At 40.3% G+C, this 19084-nt stretch overlaps 2 protein-coding genes across 2 annotated transcripts; one reads left to right on the plus strand and one right to left on the minus strand.

Annotated features, from left to right (window-relative positions):
- Positions 1-4556: 4556 nt before the first annotated feature.
- On the plus strand, positions 4557-4976 carry LOC138873216 (uncharacterized). Its single transcript, XM_070151661.1, has one exon. It carries the CDS (start codon positions 4557-4559, stop codon positions 4974-4976), a length of 420 nt encoding a protein of 139 aa, XP_070007762.1.
- Positions 4977-9723: 4747 nt separating this feature from the next.
- On the minus strand, positions 9724-12353 carry LOC104215799 (uncharacterized). The gene has a single exon (XM_009765697.2). It carries the CDS (start codon positions 12083-12085, stop codon positions 9893-9895), a length of 2193 nt encoding a protein of 730 aa, XP_009763999.1. The 5' UTR covers positions 12086-12353; the 3' UTR covers positions 9724-9892.
- Positions 12354-19084: the final 6731 nt, after the last annotated feature.

Consider the following 19084-nt stretch of genomic DNA (forward strand, 5'->3'; position numbering starts at 1 on the left):
CACCGCCATGGGTATGTTGTTTGGATCGGGTTGCACGCCGCAACAGTGTGATGTTCAGTTCAGTGCCCATATTTGCTTTTGTGTGTTCTATTTCCCTGTTTTCTGAGGAAGTCTATGTTAGTGTGCGAGTTGAGTAGTTCCTTCTAGAGTTCGCCTTCCTTTTGTATCGCGTTCGAATTGATAGCATACTGGCATATTGTGGCGTCTTGTGGGATTTTTGATTATGTCTGAGGTGGCTTATTGCCTGAGCAGTTCGTACTGGGTAAGACGAGGTTACTAGATTTGGGGTCAGTGCAAACTGATTATATGAAGTATATTATAGAGCAAAGATCATTCTTTGGTTTAGGACAAGGTAATGGAACTTGTCAGGAGTGTAGATCCAATGAATTGTTGATTCAGCAGTTGGTTGTGAATTTCGGCACATCTCTTCAGTCGTATCGGTGTTGAAAAAAAAACTAGAGCAAGACCTGTGTAGATCATGAGATGCAATGGGAGTATCAGATTCGTGGAATTTCGACTATTATATTTAAAGAATGTTATTGTGGTTCTATGAGTAAAGTGATGCAAAGTGTGAATTCAGCAAAGTTATGCAGTCATGTTTGGGTACAGCGTGTGGAGATTGATATGGTGGTCGTATGATGGAAACAGGCTTGGCAGGGAAATTCAGGATGTTGGAATTGGGCCTAATGGCTTATTTGCTTGAATAAATAAGTATATCTACAGAATTATCGAGCTAATGTGCTCAACGGAGTAGTGGTAGCATGGGAAGGTGCATGATGTGTTAAACAAGTGATTTCAGACTACTTCAGTGTAGTTCTCAGCACGTTCGAGGACGAACGTATGTTTAAGTGGGGGAGATTGTAACGACCCGACCGGTCGTTTTGAGCTCCGGCGCGTCATTCAGCAGTTTGAGGCCATGAGCAGCTTCATCTCAGGTATATTGACTTGAGTGTATGGTCAGAATTAAAATTCAGGAAGTTTGGAGTCAAATCTAAATGGAAATTCTCATTTTGAAAGCTTAAAATTGAAGAAATGAACTAGGATTGGAATTTTGAGTAAAATACCTCGGAATTGGGATCCGAAGGTTCCATTAGGTTTGTATGATGATTTCGTACTTGGGCGTATGCCCGGATCAGATTTTGGATAACCCGGGAGCGTTTTGGCGCTTATTGTGGAAGATAGCATTTTAGAAGAAATTGCATCAGTTTGGCTTAAAATGTATTTAAGTGTTATTGATGTCCGTTTGGAATTCTGAGATTGGAAGTAGCTCCGTATGGTGATTCTGGATTTGGGAGAGCGATCGGAAGTGAATTCGGAGGTCCGTAGGTCATTTTGGAGCCGTTTGGCTAAATATAGAAATTTAAAGGTTCTTGAGAAAATTCGACCGGAAGTGAAAATTTTGATATCGGGGTCGGAATGCGATTCTAAAAGTTGGGGCAAGTCCGTAATGTAGAATGTGACTTGTGTGCAAAATTTGAAGTCATTCCTGAATGATTTTGGTAAGGTTTGAGACACTTAGTCTCTTTTAAGGAAGCTTAAGTTGGAAAAGTCAACCGGATATTGACTTATGTGTTAGAGCGCTCGAAATGCAAATTTTATGGTTTGGATAGCTTTGTTAGGTGATTTGGGACTTAGGAGTGTGTCCGGAATATTTTTGTGATGACCGGTGTAGAATTAAGCTTGAATCGGCAAAGTTAGTATTTTGGCGAATTCCGGTTGATAGGTAAGATTTTGATCGGAGGCTCGGAATGGAATTCCGAGAGTTGATGTAGCTTCGTTATGTCATTTTGGACTTGTCTGCAAAATTTGAGATCATTCGGACTAGTTTTGACGTGTTTCGACATCGGATGTGAAAATTTGAAGTTTCAAAGTTCATAGGCTTGAATCCGTGGTGAATTTAGTATTTTTGCGTTGTTTTTGGTGATTCGAAGGAACAACTAAGTTTGTGTCATATTATGGGACTTGTTAGTATACTTTGTTGGGATCCCATGAGGCTCGGACAAATTTTGGAAGAGTTTTTGAAAGATTTTTGCCGTTTTGAGCATAAATGTAATGATCTAAAGGTTCATTTTTAGTTCTAGAGATCCAAATTTGATTCCGAGACTTCCGGAATTTCGATAATGAATTATAGGACTGATCTGAAAATTTTGGTCTAATTTCATCAAGTCGCGATTAGGTTTTTGACGCGAAATATGAGTAATTGTTTAACGAGCGAAATGGATATCGCACTGGGCAAATGAGCTCCGAATTGAGTTTCGATTGAAGGGTTTGTTCATATTATTATTTGAGACTCATAGGAACAAGAATCGTCTAATTCCGAGTTCGTATGATGGAGTTAGAGCCATTTTAGTGAAAAATGGTTGTGCTGCAATTTAAATTGGCTGCTGGTGCATTTTTTAGCAGCAGTGAACAGTAACCCGCGCGTGAACAGTACCGCGTGGGTGAACAGTAATTGCAAAAAATCTGGGCAGTGAGTTTATATCCGATTTTGGGTCATTTTTTCACCATTTTCAGTCATTTTGAGAGCTTTTGGACGGGGATTGAAGGGAGTTTCAACTTAGATCGATTGGAGGTAAGTTTTATGAGTTAAATACATGATTTTATTGAAGAATCATCCTTGAAATCCATGAAAACATAGTCAAATTATAAGAAATTAGGGCTTGAGATTGAAATTCTAAAATGAAGATTTGAAGGGTCATTTGAACTCCGATTTTGGTAAATTTTATATGTACGGACTCGTGGCGAGACGAGGAATCCGGTGATGTGACTTTCGTAATTTTTCGAGAAGTGGGCCCGGGGCTCGGGTTTTGAAAATTTCGTGATTTTCGATTTTTTTCGAGTCTTTTCCATTGAGTTATATTCCCTTAGCCTATTGTAATATATTCCTTGTGGTTTTGGCAAGATTCGACGTGCGAGGAGGTCGATTCGAAAGGAAAGGGCATCGCGGAGTAGACTTTTGGCCGTCTTGAGGTGAATAATAGATGTAAATGCTGTTCTGAGGGTTTGAAACCCCAGACTTTTACATCGTAACGCCATATTGAGGTGTGACACGCACTCCATGGCGAGTGCGGGGTTGGATACTATTGGGGATTATGACTTGGTCCATCCCGTGTGATATTTATACTATACTGGTGATTGATACACATACTTTATTGATATTACGGGGCTTGATGCCATGTTTGGGGCCTTGTGCCGATTTGTAAAATCCTTCGAGGATTGATATTACTGCTTAGCATGATTTTCATATCATTTAATTTCAGTCCAAGGTTTTAAATGCTGTTTTGCAAACTCAACCATAATTCTAAGTGTTGAAAACTTAAATGATATTTTTAAATGTATTCCGGGCTGGGAACTTCTGTTTTGTAAATGCCCAAGGGGCTTATTATATTATTTTCTGGACTGATTATAAAGTGACTTGAAATAGTGGTAACAATGACACTGTGTGATATACTTGAAACAGTGGTAACAATGACACTGTGTGATATACTTGAAATAGTGGTAACAATGACACTGTGTGATATACTTGAAACAGTGGTAACAATGACACTGTGTGATATACTTGAAATAGTGGTAACAATGACACTGGATGATATACTTGAACAGTGGTAACAATGGCACTGTATGATATAAATTGGTCAGGTAACAATGGCTGACCGGTCAGGTAACAATGACTGACCAAGATATTGCGCTTGGGCTGTAGGAGCCCCTCCGGAGTCTGTACACACCCCCAGTGAGCGCCGTCGACGATAAATAAATATGGATGGCTCGGGCTGCACGCCGCAGTGGGTACTGGAATGTACCATCATATGCATTGCATTGCATTCATGTATTTCTATTTATACTGTTGTTTAGCTGCTCAGTTCCATATGTTGCTGTATATTTGGATTTTAGCTTACTTTGTGTATTTACTGGATTTTCTTATCTTCGGACTGTAGTTACTTTTATTACTCACTGGGTCGGAGTACTCACTTTACTCCCTGCACCTTGTGTGCAGATCCAGGGCAGTCTCAGGCTCAGTAGATCTAGTTGATCAGCAGATCCAACTTCTGGGAGTATCGAGGTAGCTGCACGGCGTTCGCAGCCATTGATCTTCTCCCTCCTATCCTATCTCTTTATTTCCGCATTATCAGACTTTGGATATACCATGTATTAGGATGATATTCTGTATTCTAGAGGCTCAGATTCGTGACACCGGGTCCTAGTGAGATTATATTGTGTATTTTGTTAAATTCTTCAGTACTTTAATCTTGCTTAATTGATATTTCTTTCCGCTATTTTTGATAAATTGGGTTAAGTGTTGAATAATGGTCGGGCTTGCCTATTAGTGTGTTAGGCACCATCACGACCGGGATTTGGGTCGTGACATCCTCCAAAATAGAAAGATTAATATAGCGTGTGTTCAGGAGACTAGGTGGGTCGGATCGAGGGCAAAGGACGCGCATGGGTATAAGTTGTGATACACTGCAGTCCAAAGGAGTAAGAATGGAGTAGGTATCTTGGTATATAAGCATCTTAGAGAGTCTGTGATAGAGGATAGGCGGGTGAATGATAGATTAATGACTATTACGTTGGTGGTTGGTGAGTGTACTTTAAATGTCGTTAGCGCATACGCGCTGCAAGCAGGGTTGGCTGAGGAGATTAAAAGGCATTTTTGGGAAGGGTTGGATGAGATTATGTGTAATATTCTGCCCGCCGAGAGGTTATTCATAGGCGAAGATTTCAATGGTCATATTGGGTCGGCTGCAGGTGGATATACTGAGGTGCATGGCGGCTTCGGTTTTGGGGAAAGGAATAGAGGGGGCACTTCGTTGTTGAACTTCGCCAAGGCATTTGAGTTGGTGATTGCGAACTCAAGTTTTTCGAAGCGGGATGAGCACTTAGTTACTTTCCAAAGTTTGGTGGCGAAGACTAGATTGACTATTTCCTCCTCGGGAGAGGAGATAGAAGGTTGTGCGAGGATTGCAAGGTTATCCTAGGTGAGACCCCCGCAACACAACATAGGCTTTTGGTGATGGACGTTGGTATTATGATAAGGAGGAAGAAGAGGTTAGTATGAGGTCGCCCGAGGATCAAGTGGGGCACCTTGACAAAGGATAAAGCCCAAGAGTTAGAAGGAAGGTTATCGGTTATAGGAGCTTGGAGGAGTGATGGGGACGCAAACACTATGTGGTCGACGACGGCGGACTATATAAGGAAGGCGGCGAGAGAGGTGTTAGGGGTATCGTCGGGTTGCTCCGGTGGCCATAAAGGAGACTAGTGGTAGAATGAAGTTGTTCAAGGTAAAGTAGAAGTGAAGAAGGTAGTGTACATGCAGTTAGTAGGGAGCACTAACGGGGAGGAAAGGAGGATGAACAGAGAGAGGTATAAGGTAGCTAGGAAGGAGGCGAAGCTGGTAGTCACGGAGGCAAAGACATCAGCTTTTGCTCGTCTATATGAGGAACTGGGGGACAAAGGCGGGGAGAAGAAGTTATTTCGACTAGCTAAGGCAAGAGATAGGAGGGCTAGGTATCTAGAGCAAGTGAGGTGCATCAAAGACGAGGACGGCAGAGTTTTGATGGTGGATGACCAGATTAAGAGGAGGTGACAGACCTACTTTCATAAACTTCTAAATGAAGAAGGGGATCAGGATATTATGCTAGGTGAATTGGAAAATGTCGACAATCTCCATGACTTTAGTTATTGTAGGCACATTGAGGTCGAGGAGGTAATAAGGCAATGCGTAAGATGAGTAGGGGCAGAGCTATCGGGCCAGATGAAATTCTGGTTGAACTTTGGAGGTGTGTGGGTAGAGAGGTTAACTAGGTTATTTAATATTATATTCAAGACGAATAAGATGCCAGATGAGTGGAGGTGGAGTACAATGGTCCCGTTGTACAAGAACAAAGGTGATATCCAGAGTTGTAATAATTATAGGGGTATCAAATTACTGAGTCATACCATGAAAGTTTGGGAGAAAGTGGTAGAAATGAGAGTGCGAAGGACAGTGTCTATTTCAGACAACCAGTTCGGGTTCATGCCGGGGCGTTCTACCACATAAGCTATCCACCTTATTAGGAGGACGGTGGAACAGTACAGGGATAAGAAGAAAGATCTCCATATGGTGTTTATTGATCTGGAGAAAGCGTACGACAAGGTTCTTAGGGAGGTTCTATGGAGCTGCTTGGAGGCAAAATGGGTGTTGATTGCCTACATTAAGGTGATCAAAGACATGTATGATGGAGATAAGACTAGGGTTAGGACAGTAGGAGGCGATTCCGAGCATTTTCCGGTTGTTATGGGGTTGCACCAAGGGTCTGCGCTCAGCCCATTCCTATTTGCCCTGGTGATGGATGCACTGACTCATCATATTCAAGGAGAGGTGCCATGGTATATTCTATTTGCTGATTAAGACGCGAGGCGGCGTCAATGAGAGGCTGGAGGTTTGGAGACAGGCCCTTGAGTCTAAGGGTTTCAAGTTGAGCAAGACTAAGATGGAATACCTAGAGTGCAAGTTCAGCGTCGAGCAAACGGAAGCGGTGGTGGACATGAGGCTTGACTCCCAAGTTATTCCCAAGAGGAGTAGTTTCAAGTACCTTGGTTGGATATTCAGGGGATTGGGGAGATCGACGAGGATATCACACACCATATATGGGTGGGGTGGATGAAGTGGAGGTTAACGTCGGGAGTCCTGTGTGATAAGAAAGTGCCACCAATACTAAAAGGTAAGTTTTATAAAGCAGTGGTTAGGCCTGCCATGTTGTACGGGACCGAGTGTTGGCCGGTTAAGAACTCACATATCCACAAGATGAAAGTAGTAGAGATGAGGATGTTGAGGTGGATGTGCGGGCATACTAAGATGGATAAGATTAGGAATGAAGTTATTCGGGAGAAGGTGGGTGTAGCCCCCGTGGAGGACAAAATGAGGGAAGCAAGACTCAGATGGTTCGGGCACATTCAGAAGAGGAACACTGATGCTCCGATGAGGATATGTGAGCGACTAGCTATGGTAGGCACGAGGAGAGGTATAAGACGGCCCAATGAGTATTGGGGAGAGGTGATCAGGCAGGACATGGCACGACTTAGGATTACTAAGGACATGGCCCTTGACAGGGAATTGTGGAGGTCGAGCATTAAGGTTGTAGGTTAGGAGGTAGTTGTGAATATTTCTTCGGTGCATCAGAGTGAGACTTGCCAGTTAGGATTTAGTCTTAGGATGTTAGTGGTTTCTACTGATGCCGGTCTTTACCTACTGGTTATTGTTGTACTTACCATTTATTTCGTATTTTTTTATACTGCTGTTATTTTATTATGATTCTATTGATAGTGCTAATATATCGTCTCTTGTCGTCTTCTTGAGCTGAGGGTCTCCTGAAAACAACCTCTTTACCCCTAAGGGTAGAGGTAAGGTCTGCATACATGCTATCCTCCCCAAACTCCATTAATGGGATTATATTGGGCCGTTGTTGTTGTTAAATAATTGCATTAAGGAGCAGAGACGTACATGTGTTGAAGCACAGACTTATGCAGTGGCGGATCGAGAATTTTAAAGTCATGGGTGCTCGCCGATAAAAATTCTAAAAGAAGATGAAAAAGAAGTTTAATTGTGGGTGCTCTCTCAATATTATCTAAATATTTTTATAATTGCCTAAGTAAATTTACTAAATTTGGTAAAAAATAATGGGTGCTTGAGCACCCACAAGGAACAATGTAAATCCGCCATTGGACTTATGCATGTGAAGTGGGGCATGGCCCCATCATTAAGGAAAGAGTTTAGGCCCCATCTATTGTCTGTAACAGTAAAGACGAATCAAAATATAAAATCTCCTTTTCACCATTCACTTTTGCTAATCTCATTTTTCTTTTCCTTTTTGTTTTTGTTTTACTTGTTTCCTTTAACATATCTTGCATGGCTTCGATTGGATTCAGTCTCTTTAACAAAAAAAGTGCATAAAAGTGAGTACTCGATAAAGCAAGACAATTTAAGGTTGCAAAGAAAGAAAGATTGGAATCTTTGTCCACTAGGCAAAGTTGCAAAAGCTAGTGTTTGGTCAGCCCATGATTCCTATCTTTCGCTCAAATTTTATAGACGTAACAAATAACAATCCTTTAAATTACTTGTCACCATTCCTTTACTAGTATAAAATTAAAAATACTCCATCTGTATTTGAGAGCTAAATGCAATAATATTGACATAAAACTTTTAATACAAGTCTTTCATTATATTAATAGGAAAAAAACTAATCACTTATTATACTTTTCATGCAAATTTTAAATATTTAAACTTTATATCTAATACATGAATCAATCTGTATTTGATTTAGCTCCGAAATCACATAATGGATCTTAATAAGCAGGAAGCAACAACAAAAAATTGTGAAGAAAGAAATAGCGAACAGGCCAATATCCGATAAAAGGCCAGGAAGCGAATGAAAATTTTCCAATGAATATTACTTCCTTGTTCAAAGTATCTAAATGGAAACTAATAGAATAAAAATGTAACTCTCTATTCATTTTCTTCCTCTAATGAAGACGCCAATCTTCCTTCTTTGTCATTTAAGCATTTTCTTTCCTGGAGAGGAGGATTGCAAATGGCTATTGAAATACAAGTTATAGTCTTCTCAAAATTGTCTAAGAAACAATCATCTGACAGAATGAAATAAAATAATAATAATAATAATAATAATAATAATAATAATAATAATAATAATAAGATGAAGAAGAAGAAGAAGATGTATATCTAACGGTTTAATACAACTATACAAATGGTACATTGTTGAGGAAATAAATAGGGGAGCTGACTATCAACTTCCCAAAAAGAGAGGCTTCGGTCACATGACATTTAAAAACTCGACAAACAAGAATACAAAAAACCAGGCTGTCCATTTTTTAAATATCTTTTCGACCAAATACTTATCTCCCTGTCTGGTATTCCAATGCTTTCTTCTTGTGAATCTTTTAAATTTTTTTTTTTTTTTTGCTTTATTGTACGTTGAGTGATTGTATTTAGGAGTGCAATAGGATTATCTTCCTACATATAGTACAGATAAATCATGGTAGTCACGTGGCTGTCCAGATTGCCACCATCAAGATTAGTAGTTCAAAGCCACAAATTATAGTACAATTATTACTGCTTGAAATTTTGGCTTAGGTTGTCCATCTAGATTCAGTCAAATGTTTTTTGGTCATTCAATTATGAGTCTTTGTTTCATGACCATTATGTGGAACTACTTAATGAATAGCAAGAATGCACTATCTCTCCATATGATATAGATTGAGATTCCATATCCTAAAGATTGAGATTACTACTTGTTTGGACCTGTTTGTTTTTGTCTATTTTTTATTTTGCTAACCAGGACATTTCTTGGAAGAACTGAATTAAGAAGCCTCAAACTGCAAGTACAACCATTCACATTGTGCAGTAAAAGATTATAATTAAACATTTCACCAAAAAAGAACAGGGAGAAAAAACTATAACGAAGGAGGGTCACATCTTATCAGATAATACGAAAAAAAACATTCATATAAAACCTGTCCTCAGTTCTCATTGTCTACCTCCCCAACAAATCGATGTTAATTTAGACTACAGACGCCATTAACACTTGGGCCAGTTGAATTAAAGCCATTTAAAAGAATATCTGTTGTCTTCTCATTAATGTATTATTTCAATTATTCATTTTTTCCAGACTGGAAATTAAAGAATGTCCAACTAGTTATGGATGATATCATAAATTAAAAGAGCAAAGATCCAACTAATTACTACTCCTTATTAGGAAATAAACTGCTCGTGCAAGACCAAAAATGATACAGTAATTTCAACTACATAAATTAAAGAAAATGTACAAAGCTATACTAGACACAGAGATAGACTATGGTAACCAATAGGACAAACCACAGCATATCCTTTCCGGTTGGTTCAGAACCCGACCCCAGCCGCCCCGACTCCGAACGTTGCGGATCGATGAGGCTCAATCTTTCTATTCTTCCAAAAACAAGTATCCGGCGCCAGCTTAGCCGCCGCCGTCCTCATCGGCTCAGACTTGCACCTTGTTAACACAAACGGCTCGTAAGCCACTGCATTCACAAGCTTCTGCTCGATCATGGTTGCCATGGACATCCCCGTCGCCGCCGGTAAAGAACACGACGACCTAGGTGGTTGTAACATGTGTTTGTTCCTATGTTCCGTACTAGGTTTAGTGTCAGTACTCCGCCGCCTTTTGGGTTGTTCTTCAGGAACAATAACCTCTTTCTTTGGTTGTTTGACTTGTTGTTTCCTCTCTGGTAACCATCTGAGAAAGTCCCTTCGACAGACCCATGTTTCTTTTGATACCTCCATTGATAGCTTGGGTTCACACATCATTAGTAGCAAACACTCTGGCAAAACTGATTCTTTTTCTTCGTTTTGAGCCTCATTGGTATATTCAACTTTGTCTTGCTTCTCTGGTTCTGTAAATGGTGTATTTTCTGCTTGTTCTTGTTCTTCATATTCAGATTCATGTTGAGTTACTGTTGGCTTCTCCTCTATGCCTCTCAGCAGGAGTATGTCTTGAATTTCTTTTGCGATGGCTGACTTAAATTTTTCTTCTTCTTCCAATGTAGCTTGTTCACTTTCTGTTTTATCCTCTATTTCACTAGTATCAGAGGTCATTTCTGTTACTCCTTCCTCAAGGAGCTGTTGAATTTGGATATCTTCTTGATATAATTCAGTTGTTTGATTAACCAGTTGGGCTAATTGTTCAAGCTGGGAATCAACTTCTGCTACAAAAGACTCAATTTTGGTCTCTTCTTTTCCCTCTTCTTGCTCAATTTCTGCTGTTAATTCACAAGTTTCTAGCTTTGTTTCAAGCATTTCCTGCTCCCTGCTTTCTTCTTCCATTTCCATAATAACCTCTGCTTCTTCTGGATTAATCTCTTTTATTTCATCAAGATCTACTGAAACTCTATGTTCAGATGGTATAACCTCATTACTAGGTTCACATTTCTGACTATCTACTACTTCCATATGCTTATTTTCTCTCAAATTTTCTTCCTTGTCTAGTTCTCCCACTTCTTCCTCTTGTTCCTCATCATAATATTCATCTTCTGGAACAGGTGATGACTCCCTGAAGCGATTGGTAAGAGCTGCCATTTTCATAGGATCAGATCTACATCTCATTAGAAGCAGAGCATTCTTGGGCGGAATACAAATACTAACTCTACCTTTCTCTTCATTATGGCCCCTCTCCATTTCAACAATATTCTCATCCTTGAACTCAATATCTTCAAACACATGCCTTCTTGAACTCCTCATTGTACTACTATGCCTCCCCTCTGTTGTTCTTTCCTCTTCACCACTTGCCACTACCAACTCAATATCCCTCCTTTTTCCTCCTTCCCCATCTTGCAATGCCACTAACCATCTAGCAAACACAGCACCACATGATCTGTGTTCATTATCACCTTCCCTGTAAGCTTCAGCTTTTTCTTCCTTTTCTCTTTCATTAGTCGAAAAACACGACGAACGACATGGGAACAAACAGCTGAACTCCGCCCCAAAAGCCCTTAAAGCTTCACAAATTGTTAAAGGCAAATGAACCCACCTTTGATTTCTATGATTAACGCATTCTTGTTGCTGGTAATGCACGTTTGAGTTCCCTTGCGAGTACCTCTGATTCTTTAACAATAGTCTATCATCTGTTTGATTAAATGCCTCAGAGGCTTGCTCTAGTTTTCTAAAACTCACCTCGCCGCTTGCACTACGTCTTTTGGACAAGCTACGTGATTGTTTCACCTTCTTCTTGGTTTTCACCCGAACCTGACCAATACAAGTGACTTTTGGTGAAGATGGCTCCGGGTTTTCGAAACCCGACCCGCGTTTCTTACCGGTGATGGGAAACATAGGAGAAGCTTGGCCACCCTTAATGCTACCGTTTGATTTAAGTCTACGGCTGAGGGAAGTGGAAAGAGAGAGAGGCGCGTCACGTGCACGACCAGGACTGAGAATGGATTTGGAGAGTTTCATGGAAGAAGATGAAGAAGAAAGGCGAGAAGTAAAACAGATAAAGAGCTCACTTGTTGTACTGCTACTTGTTGTAGCGGCTGTGCGATGATGGGGTCGGTCTAAGTCCATTAAGCCCTAAAAAAATGACAGTGGTAATGTATGGTATTTGCTTTCATTAGTTCACTGCAATGGCCATGGACGGTAGTGACCACTGAGGCGCAGAAATTGAAGAGGAGAGAAAAAGTGGGTCCTTAGCAGAAGAAGGCAGTGTGCGTGTGGGCGGACTTATGGACTATGGCTTCCGCTCTCTTTAGCCTTGGCTTTTTATGATACCTCTCTAATCAATTTAGAGACTACTATTTTCTCCCTTAGGTAATTGTGTCGTTATAGAAACATAAACTCTACGGTACAATTTGCTATTATCTCTAGTTTAACGAAGAAACATTGCAGGACAGAACATGTCTTTACAAATAATTTCAAGTGGATTTGTCAATTAGTCTCGTACCTAAGTTCATAACGTTGGACCATCCAATCATTTTCGACCTTTGGACCCATTGAACATCATCTGTAGCTTGCATAGCACATGGTTCTATCGATTTTGGTTCTTAACATTTTCAAGAACAAATTACCTACTTGACCAATTAAAGGCACAGTGATTTGAAGAAGTGATAAGGTGGTGTAAATGTTTTATTATATTTCATCTCTAATAAATCCTCCTTGAACGTGGCCAGATCATGAATGACTGATCCAGCTACCAAAGGTCCAAAATTACCATATCTTTAACTTGGATTCCAATTGTGTAAAATCAATCTTTTTACTTTCCTCTTAGTTTGACTAAATAGGGAAATGTTGCCTTCTGTCAGGAAATCTATTGTAAATTACCGCGCATGGGACCCACCTATATTTTTCACCTGGCCGTTTGCGTTTGGAGAAAATGGGCATTTTCGTAATTAAATGGCATTGTGATGTCAAATTGGAGGACAGATCACATGGGGGAGTAAAAGTCGATAGAGACGAGGTGAAACAGAAAACTCCAAGAGTGCACGTGACTAGCGGAGTCCTTAAAACATGTACCTATAAAGAGTCCGTAATCCAATGTCCTACCCACGCGTCCTTTATATTCGTGTAGACTAATCGCCCCTGTCGTCAACGTAGATGTAATTCGTTGGATGTACGGTCCTACGGACGCTCTCAAGTCGAAGGTGGGCAAATTGTTGCTCTTCGTTAGCCGCATTTCTAACCTTGAGCTAGATGCTTCCAAGCACATCATAGAAAACTGCGCAGTAGTAGCGCGTGAACCTTCAAAAAGTTAGTTAAAATACGTACTAATGTACCAAAATCCACTATTATCATAATCCTAAAAAGCCTTAAATTATTTGCTTATGTGGCATACCTCTGTTAGCTGATTTTGCTGACGTGGTTCTATGGACCATTCGAATTCAATAAAATAAACAATTATATACATGAATAATGCAAAAGAATTTTACTCTAACTTGTTATGATGGAGAACCTGCTTTGTTTTTCAGCATACTGATCCTATTTATTGTATTGAATAGTTACATTTTACAAAAGATGTGATAGTGTAAATGAACTTATCATGTGACTGTAGAAGAGTAAATATATATATATATACACACTTGTAAAATGATTATGCAAATGCTTTACTTGGTGTTAGGGTTTTATGTAGAGGGGTGGAGAGTAGGAGGTAATGATAGTGTTTAGTCAAAGTCAGTCAAGGGTTACTTGAAAAGAAGGGATTTGACCAACATTTTATGAGAAATGGACAAAAGGACCATTGAAGGAGTAATAAAGAAAGCTTATATAGTGATTAGAAGTGAAAAGTAGAAGGATTAGTTGGGTTATCAATTTGCATTATCTTTGCACATGCCTACCAGATAAAGTGGTCCAGTGAAGTGACCCTCCAATTTAGTGAAGTGATAGTGAGTAGTGACTGTTTGTCTTTGGACTTTCCTATAAAGTTTAATTTTCAAAGTCAAGGTCCAACCTTAAACCCCTTAATCAGTTAATCATCAGCAAAAAGAAACCTGCAAACTAAATCCTTATGAGAATATATTTAAATAAAAATTGAGTGAAAAATGAACAACTTTTAACAGCTTATTAGTTTCATCACATTTAATTTTTCCTCTTCCTTGACGATATTTATATTTATATTATATTAAAAGGAGAATATCTTGACTTAATATTAAGCCAAATAACATATCGAGAACAAGCCACTTGGCACTACTAGAAAATCTATTTGTTGGATTCTATTTCCACTAATTTTGAGAAAAATTATTAGTTGATCAAGAGCCATTCAAATAAATAGATAAAACCAAGCCATTCAAGTACACTAGAAAGAGGGATGCAACTTTCTTAAGCATCAATTCCGCTAACAAAAATGTTCTCAGAATCTGTAGGTATCTTTTTTTTTTAGAAAGAATCATTAAAATTTCATTTGGTATATTACACATTAGTTTTAAGTTGAAATATTAATTCTATATTTAGTGCACGCTTTGTATCTGACCTTATTTGCGAATAATATACATTAATATAGATATCACATACATTACTATAAGTACTTTTAATTAAATTTTATGTATAATTTAGTTATGGTAGGAATTCTTTTTTAAGAAAGACTTAATTAAATAAATATTTTGTATCTTACATCTATATTATATTAAAGAAAATAGAATAAAAAAGTTCATAAAATAATCAAAGCCAAATATTTTAAGATTTAAACAAAAAATGTTCTCTTTTGAGAACCTGTTGGACGTACATACACAAAAATGAATGCAGTTTCACAAAGCAAACAAATATTCTGTAAGTATCTTTAATTAAATTTGTGTCTAATTCAATTATTGTAGGTATTCTTTTTGAGAAAGAATCAATTAAAATTTCGTTTTGTACCTTACACATTAATGTTAAGTTGAAATAATAATTCTACATTTAGTACAAGCTTTGTATCTCACCTTATTTGCGAACAATATACATTAATATAGGTATCATTTAGTTATGGTATGTATTCTTTTTTAAAAAAGAATAAATTATATATAAATTTTGTATCTTACATCCATATTTTATATCTTACAAGAAAGATCATACGTTGAAACTTCTACAAATATCCTTATAAATTGATTTACTACTATAGTCTTTTCTTACAAATCTTTATTTAAGCAGCTTTTACTTAGGTTTACAACAACAACAACAACAACGACCCAGTATAATCCCACAAGTGGGGTCTGGGGAGGGTAATATGTACGCAGACCTTACCCCTGCCCCGAAGGGTAGAGAGACTGTTTCCAGGAGACCCTCGGCTCAAAAAAGCAATAGGAGATAATATATTAGTACCATAAAAATGCGTAATAAAATATCAACAATATATAAGAGATACGAAATATGAAATACAGGATACGAAATACGAAATACGAAATAGATGGCTGGTATAGTACAACTAGAAGGTAAAGTCCTGCATCAATAGACGACCACTGACATTCCTAGTCTAACTCCTAACTAGATAGTCTCTCTCAGTTGTGCTGTAGAAATATTCACCCTCTTCCCTAACCTACAACCTTAATGCTCGACCTCCATAATTCCCTATCAAGGGCCATGTCCTCAGTAATCCTAAGTCGCGTCATGTCCTGTCTGATCACCTCTCCCCAATACTTCTTAGGTCTCCCTCTACCTCTCCGCGTGCCCACTACAGCCAGTCGCTCACACCTCCTCACCGGTGCATCAGTGCTCCTCCTCTGAATGTGCCCAAACCATCTGAGTCTTACTTCCCGCATCTTGTCCTCCATGGGGGCCACACCCACCTTCTCTCGAATATCTGCATTCCTAATCTTATCCATCCTTGTATGCCCGCACATCCACCTCAACATCCTCATCTCTGCTACTTTCATCTTCTGGGTGTGTGAGTTCTTTACCGGCCAACATTCAGTTCCATACAACATGGCAGGCCTAACCACTGCTCTATAAAACTTACCTTTTAGTAACGGTGGCACTTTCTTGTCACACAAAACTCCCGACGCTAACCTCCACTTCATCCACCCCACCCCTATACGGTGTGTGACATCCTCGTCAATCTCCCCGATCCCCTGAATAACCGATCCAAGGTACTTGAAACTATCTTTCTTGGGAATGACTTGAGAGTCAAGCCTCACTTCAACTCCCGCTTCCGTCGGCTCAACTCCAAATTTGCACTCGAGGTATTCCGTCTTCGTCCTACTCAACTTGAAACCTTTAGACTCAAGAGCATGTCTCCAAATCTCTAGCCTCTCGTTGACGCCGCCTCTTGTCTCGTCAATTAGAATAATGTCATCAGCAAATAGCATGCACCATGGAACCTCCCCTTGAATATGATGAGTCAGTGCATCCATCACTAGGGCAAATAGGAATGGGCTGAGCGCAGACCCTTGGTGCAATCCCGTAATAACTGGAAAGTGTTCAGAGTCGCCTCCTACTGTCCTAACCCGAGTCTTAGCTCCATCATACATGTCTTTAATCACCCTAATATAGTTACTCGGGACCCCTTTATCCTCTAAGCAGCTCCATAAGACCTTCCTAGGAACCTTATCGTACGCTTTCTCCAGATCAATAAACACCATGTGGAGATCCTTCTTCTTATCTCTGTACTGTTCCACCATCCTCCTAATAAGGTGGATAGCTTCTGTGGTAGATCGTCCCGGCATGAACCCGAACTGGTTGTCTGAAATAGACACCGTCCTTCGCACTCTCATTTCTACCACTCTCTCCCAAACTTTCATGGTATGACTTAGTAATTTGATGCCCCTATAGTTGTTACAGCTCTGGACATCACCTTTGTTCTTATACAACGGGACCATTGTACTCCACCTCCACTCTTCAGGCATTCTATTAGTCTTGAATATAACACTAAACAATGCAGTAAGCCATTCCAAGCCTGCTTGACCCACACACCTCCACAGTTCAACCGGAATCTCGTCTGGCCCGGTAGCTCTGCCCCTTCTCATCTTACGCATTGCCTCCATGACTTCATCGATCTCAATGTCCCTACAATTACTTACTTCATGGTGACTGTCGGCATTCCTCGATTCCCCAAGTATAATATCCTGATCCCCTTCTTCACTTAGAAGTTTATGAAAGTAGGTCTGCCACCTCCTCTTAATCTGGTCATCTCCCATCAAAACTTTGCCGTCATCATCTTTTATGCACCTCACTTGGTCCAGATCCCGAGTTGTCCTCTCTCTCGCCTTAGCGAGTCGGAATAACTTCTTCTCCCCACCTTTGTTCCTTAGCTCCTCATACAGACGAGCAAAAGCTGTCGTTTTAGCCTCTGTCACTGCCATCTTCGCCTCCTTCCTAGCTACCTTATACCTTTGACTGTTCTCTCTCTTCTCCTCCTCGTCAGTGCTCCCTACTAACCTTAGGTAAGCCGCCTTCTTTGCTTCCACTTTACCTTGGACAACTGCATTCCACCACCAATCTCCTTTGTGTCCACCATAGTGTCCCGTAGATATCCCTAACACCTCTCTCGCCGCCTTTCTTATACAGTCCGCAGTCGTCGACCACATTGTGTTTGCGTCCCCACTACTTCTCCAAGCTCCCATTGCCGATAACCTTCCTTCCAACTCTTTAGCTTTATCCTTAGTTAAGGCGCCCCACCTAATCCTGGGGCGTCCTTGTACTGACCTCTTCTTCCTCCTTATCCTAATACAAATGTCCATCACCAAAAGCCTATGCTGCGTTGAGAGGGTCTCACCTGGGATAACCTTGCAGTCCTCGCACAACCTTCTGTCGCATCTCCTGAGGAGTAGATAGTCAATCTGAGTCTTCGCCACCGAACTTTGGTAAGTAACCAAATGTTCATCCCGCTTCGTAAAACTCGAGTTTGCAATGACTAGATCGAAAGCCTTGGCAAAGTCCAACAGCGCAATGCCCCCTCCGTTCCGCTCTCCGAAACCAAATCCGCCATGCACCTCAGTGTACCCACCTGCAGATAACCTAATATGACCATTGAAATCTCCTCCTATGAATAACCTCTCAGAAGGCGGTATACTACGAACAATCTCATCCAACCCCTCCCAAAATTACCTTTTAATATCCTCATCCAAGTCTGCTTGCGGTGCGTACGCGCTAACGACATTTAAAGTACCCTCACCCGCCACCAACTTTATAGTCATTAGCCTATCATTCACCCGCCTGACCTCTACCACGGACTCCCTAAGATGGCTATCTACCAGGATACCCACTCCATTCTTACCCCTCAGGACACCAGAGTACCACAACTTATACCCATCCACGTTTTTCGCCCTCGATCCGACCCACCTAGTTTCCTGGACACACGCTATATTAATCTTCCTCTTCTGCAGGATTTTCGCCAACTCTATGGATTTACTCGTTAGTGAACCTATGTTCCATGACCCGATTCTCAACCTATATGCTCCCTTGCCCCCTCTACCTACCCTGCTACCCGACCCACCCCCTGAACCCCACCCCACACTCTGCCCCACCCGAGGACATGCCCTTATTCTATCATCCCAGACTGCAGCCACTACACCTACAACAATCTAGAGAAGTCTCGCTAGTGTACAACGTACACAAATCAAACTTGAAGGAAACACGTGGTAGCTAGTATCCTAGTTCAAGGTTTAACTATTGCGAAGTAAAATAACAGTAATTTAGCTAACACCAAAAGGGAAACAGTAAAACAGGAGGTACCAATTCCCGATAACAAAACCTGTGGCTGATTTGCTGTGCTCGATGTAGTTGTACGCTCCCGCCCACTTGCTGACACTCGCCCAGGTTGCTCTCCTTTGCCAGTGCTCGTGCGCCCAACTTGTCTCCAATACTCCGAGAATTCCTGAAAATACAGAAAATACCACTGCCGGATCTGAATTTTCTCAAACGCCAAGTTTGAAAATTCCACAGGTTTAGGCAACTTTCTTGGAGAAGAATAATTAGTGTTTTTTAGGCAAATGGAATAATTAATTAAAACTCATACAAGGGAATAATAATAAGATAATGATGGTAATAATAGTGGATTAAAAAGCTACTAGAATGGGCTGGAAAATAGGTTGAAAAGCAAAGCAGCGGCATATAAGGAAACTACTTGAACAAGTACCCTTTTACTTAGGTTTGACTTCTCTATAT

This window comes from Nicotiana sylvestris, chromosome 7, assembly GCF_000393655.2.
Source record: "Nicotiana sylvestris chromosome 7, ASM39365v2, whole genome shotgun sequence".
Classification (NCBI taxonomy): domain Eukaryota; kingdom Viridiplantae; phylum Streptophyta; class Magnoliopsida; order Solanales; family Solanaceae; genus Nicotiana; species Nicotiana sylvestris.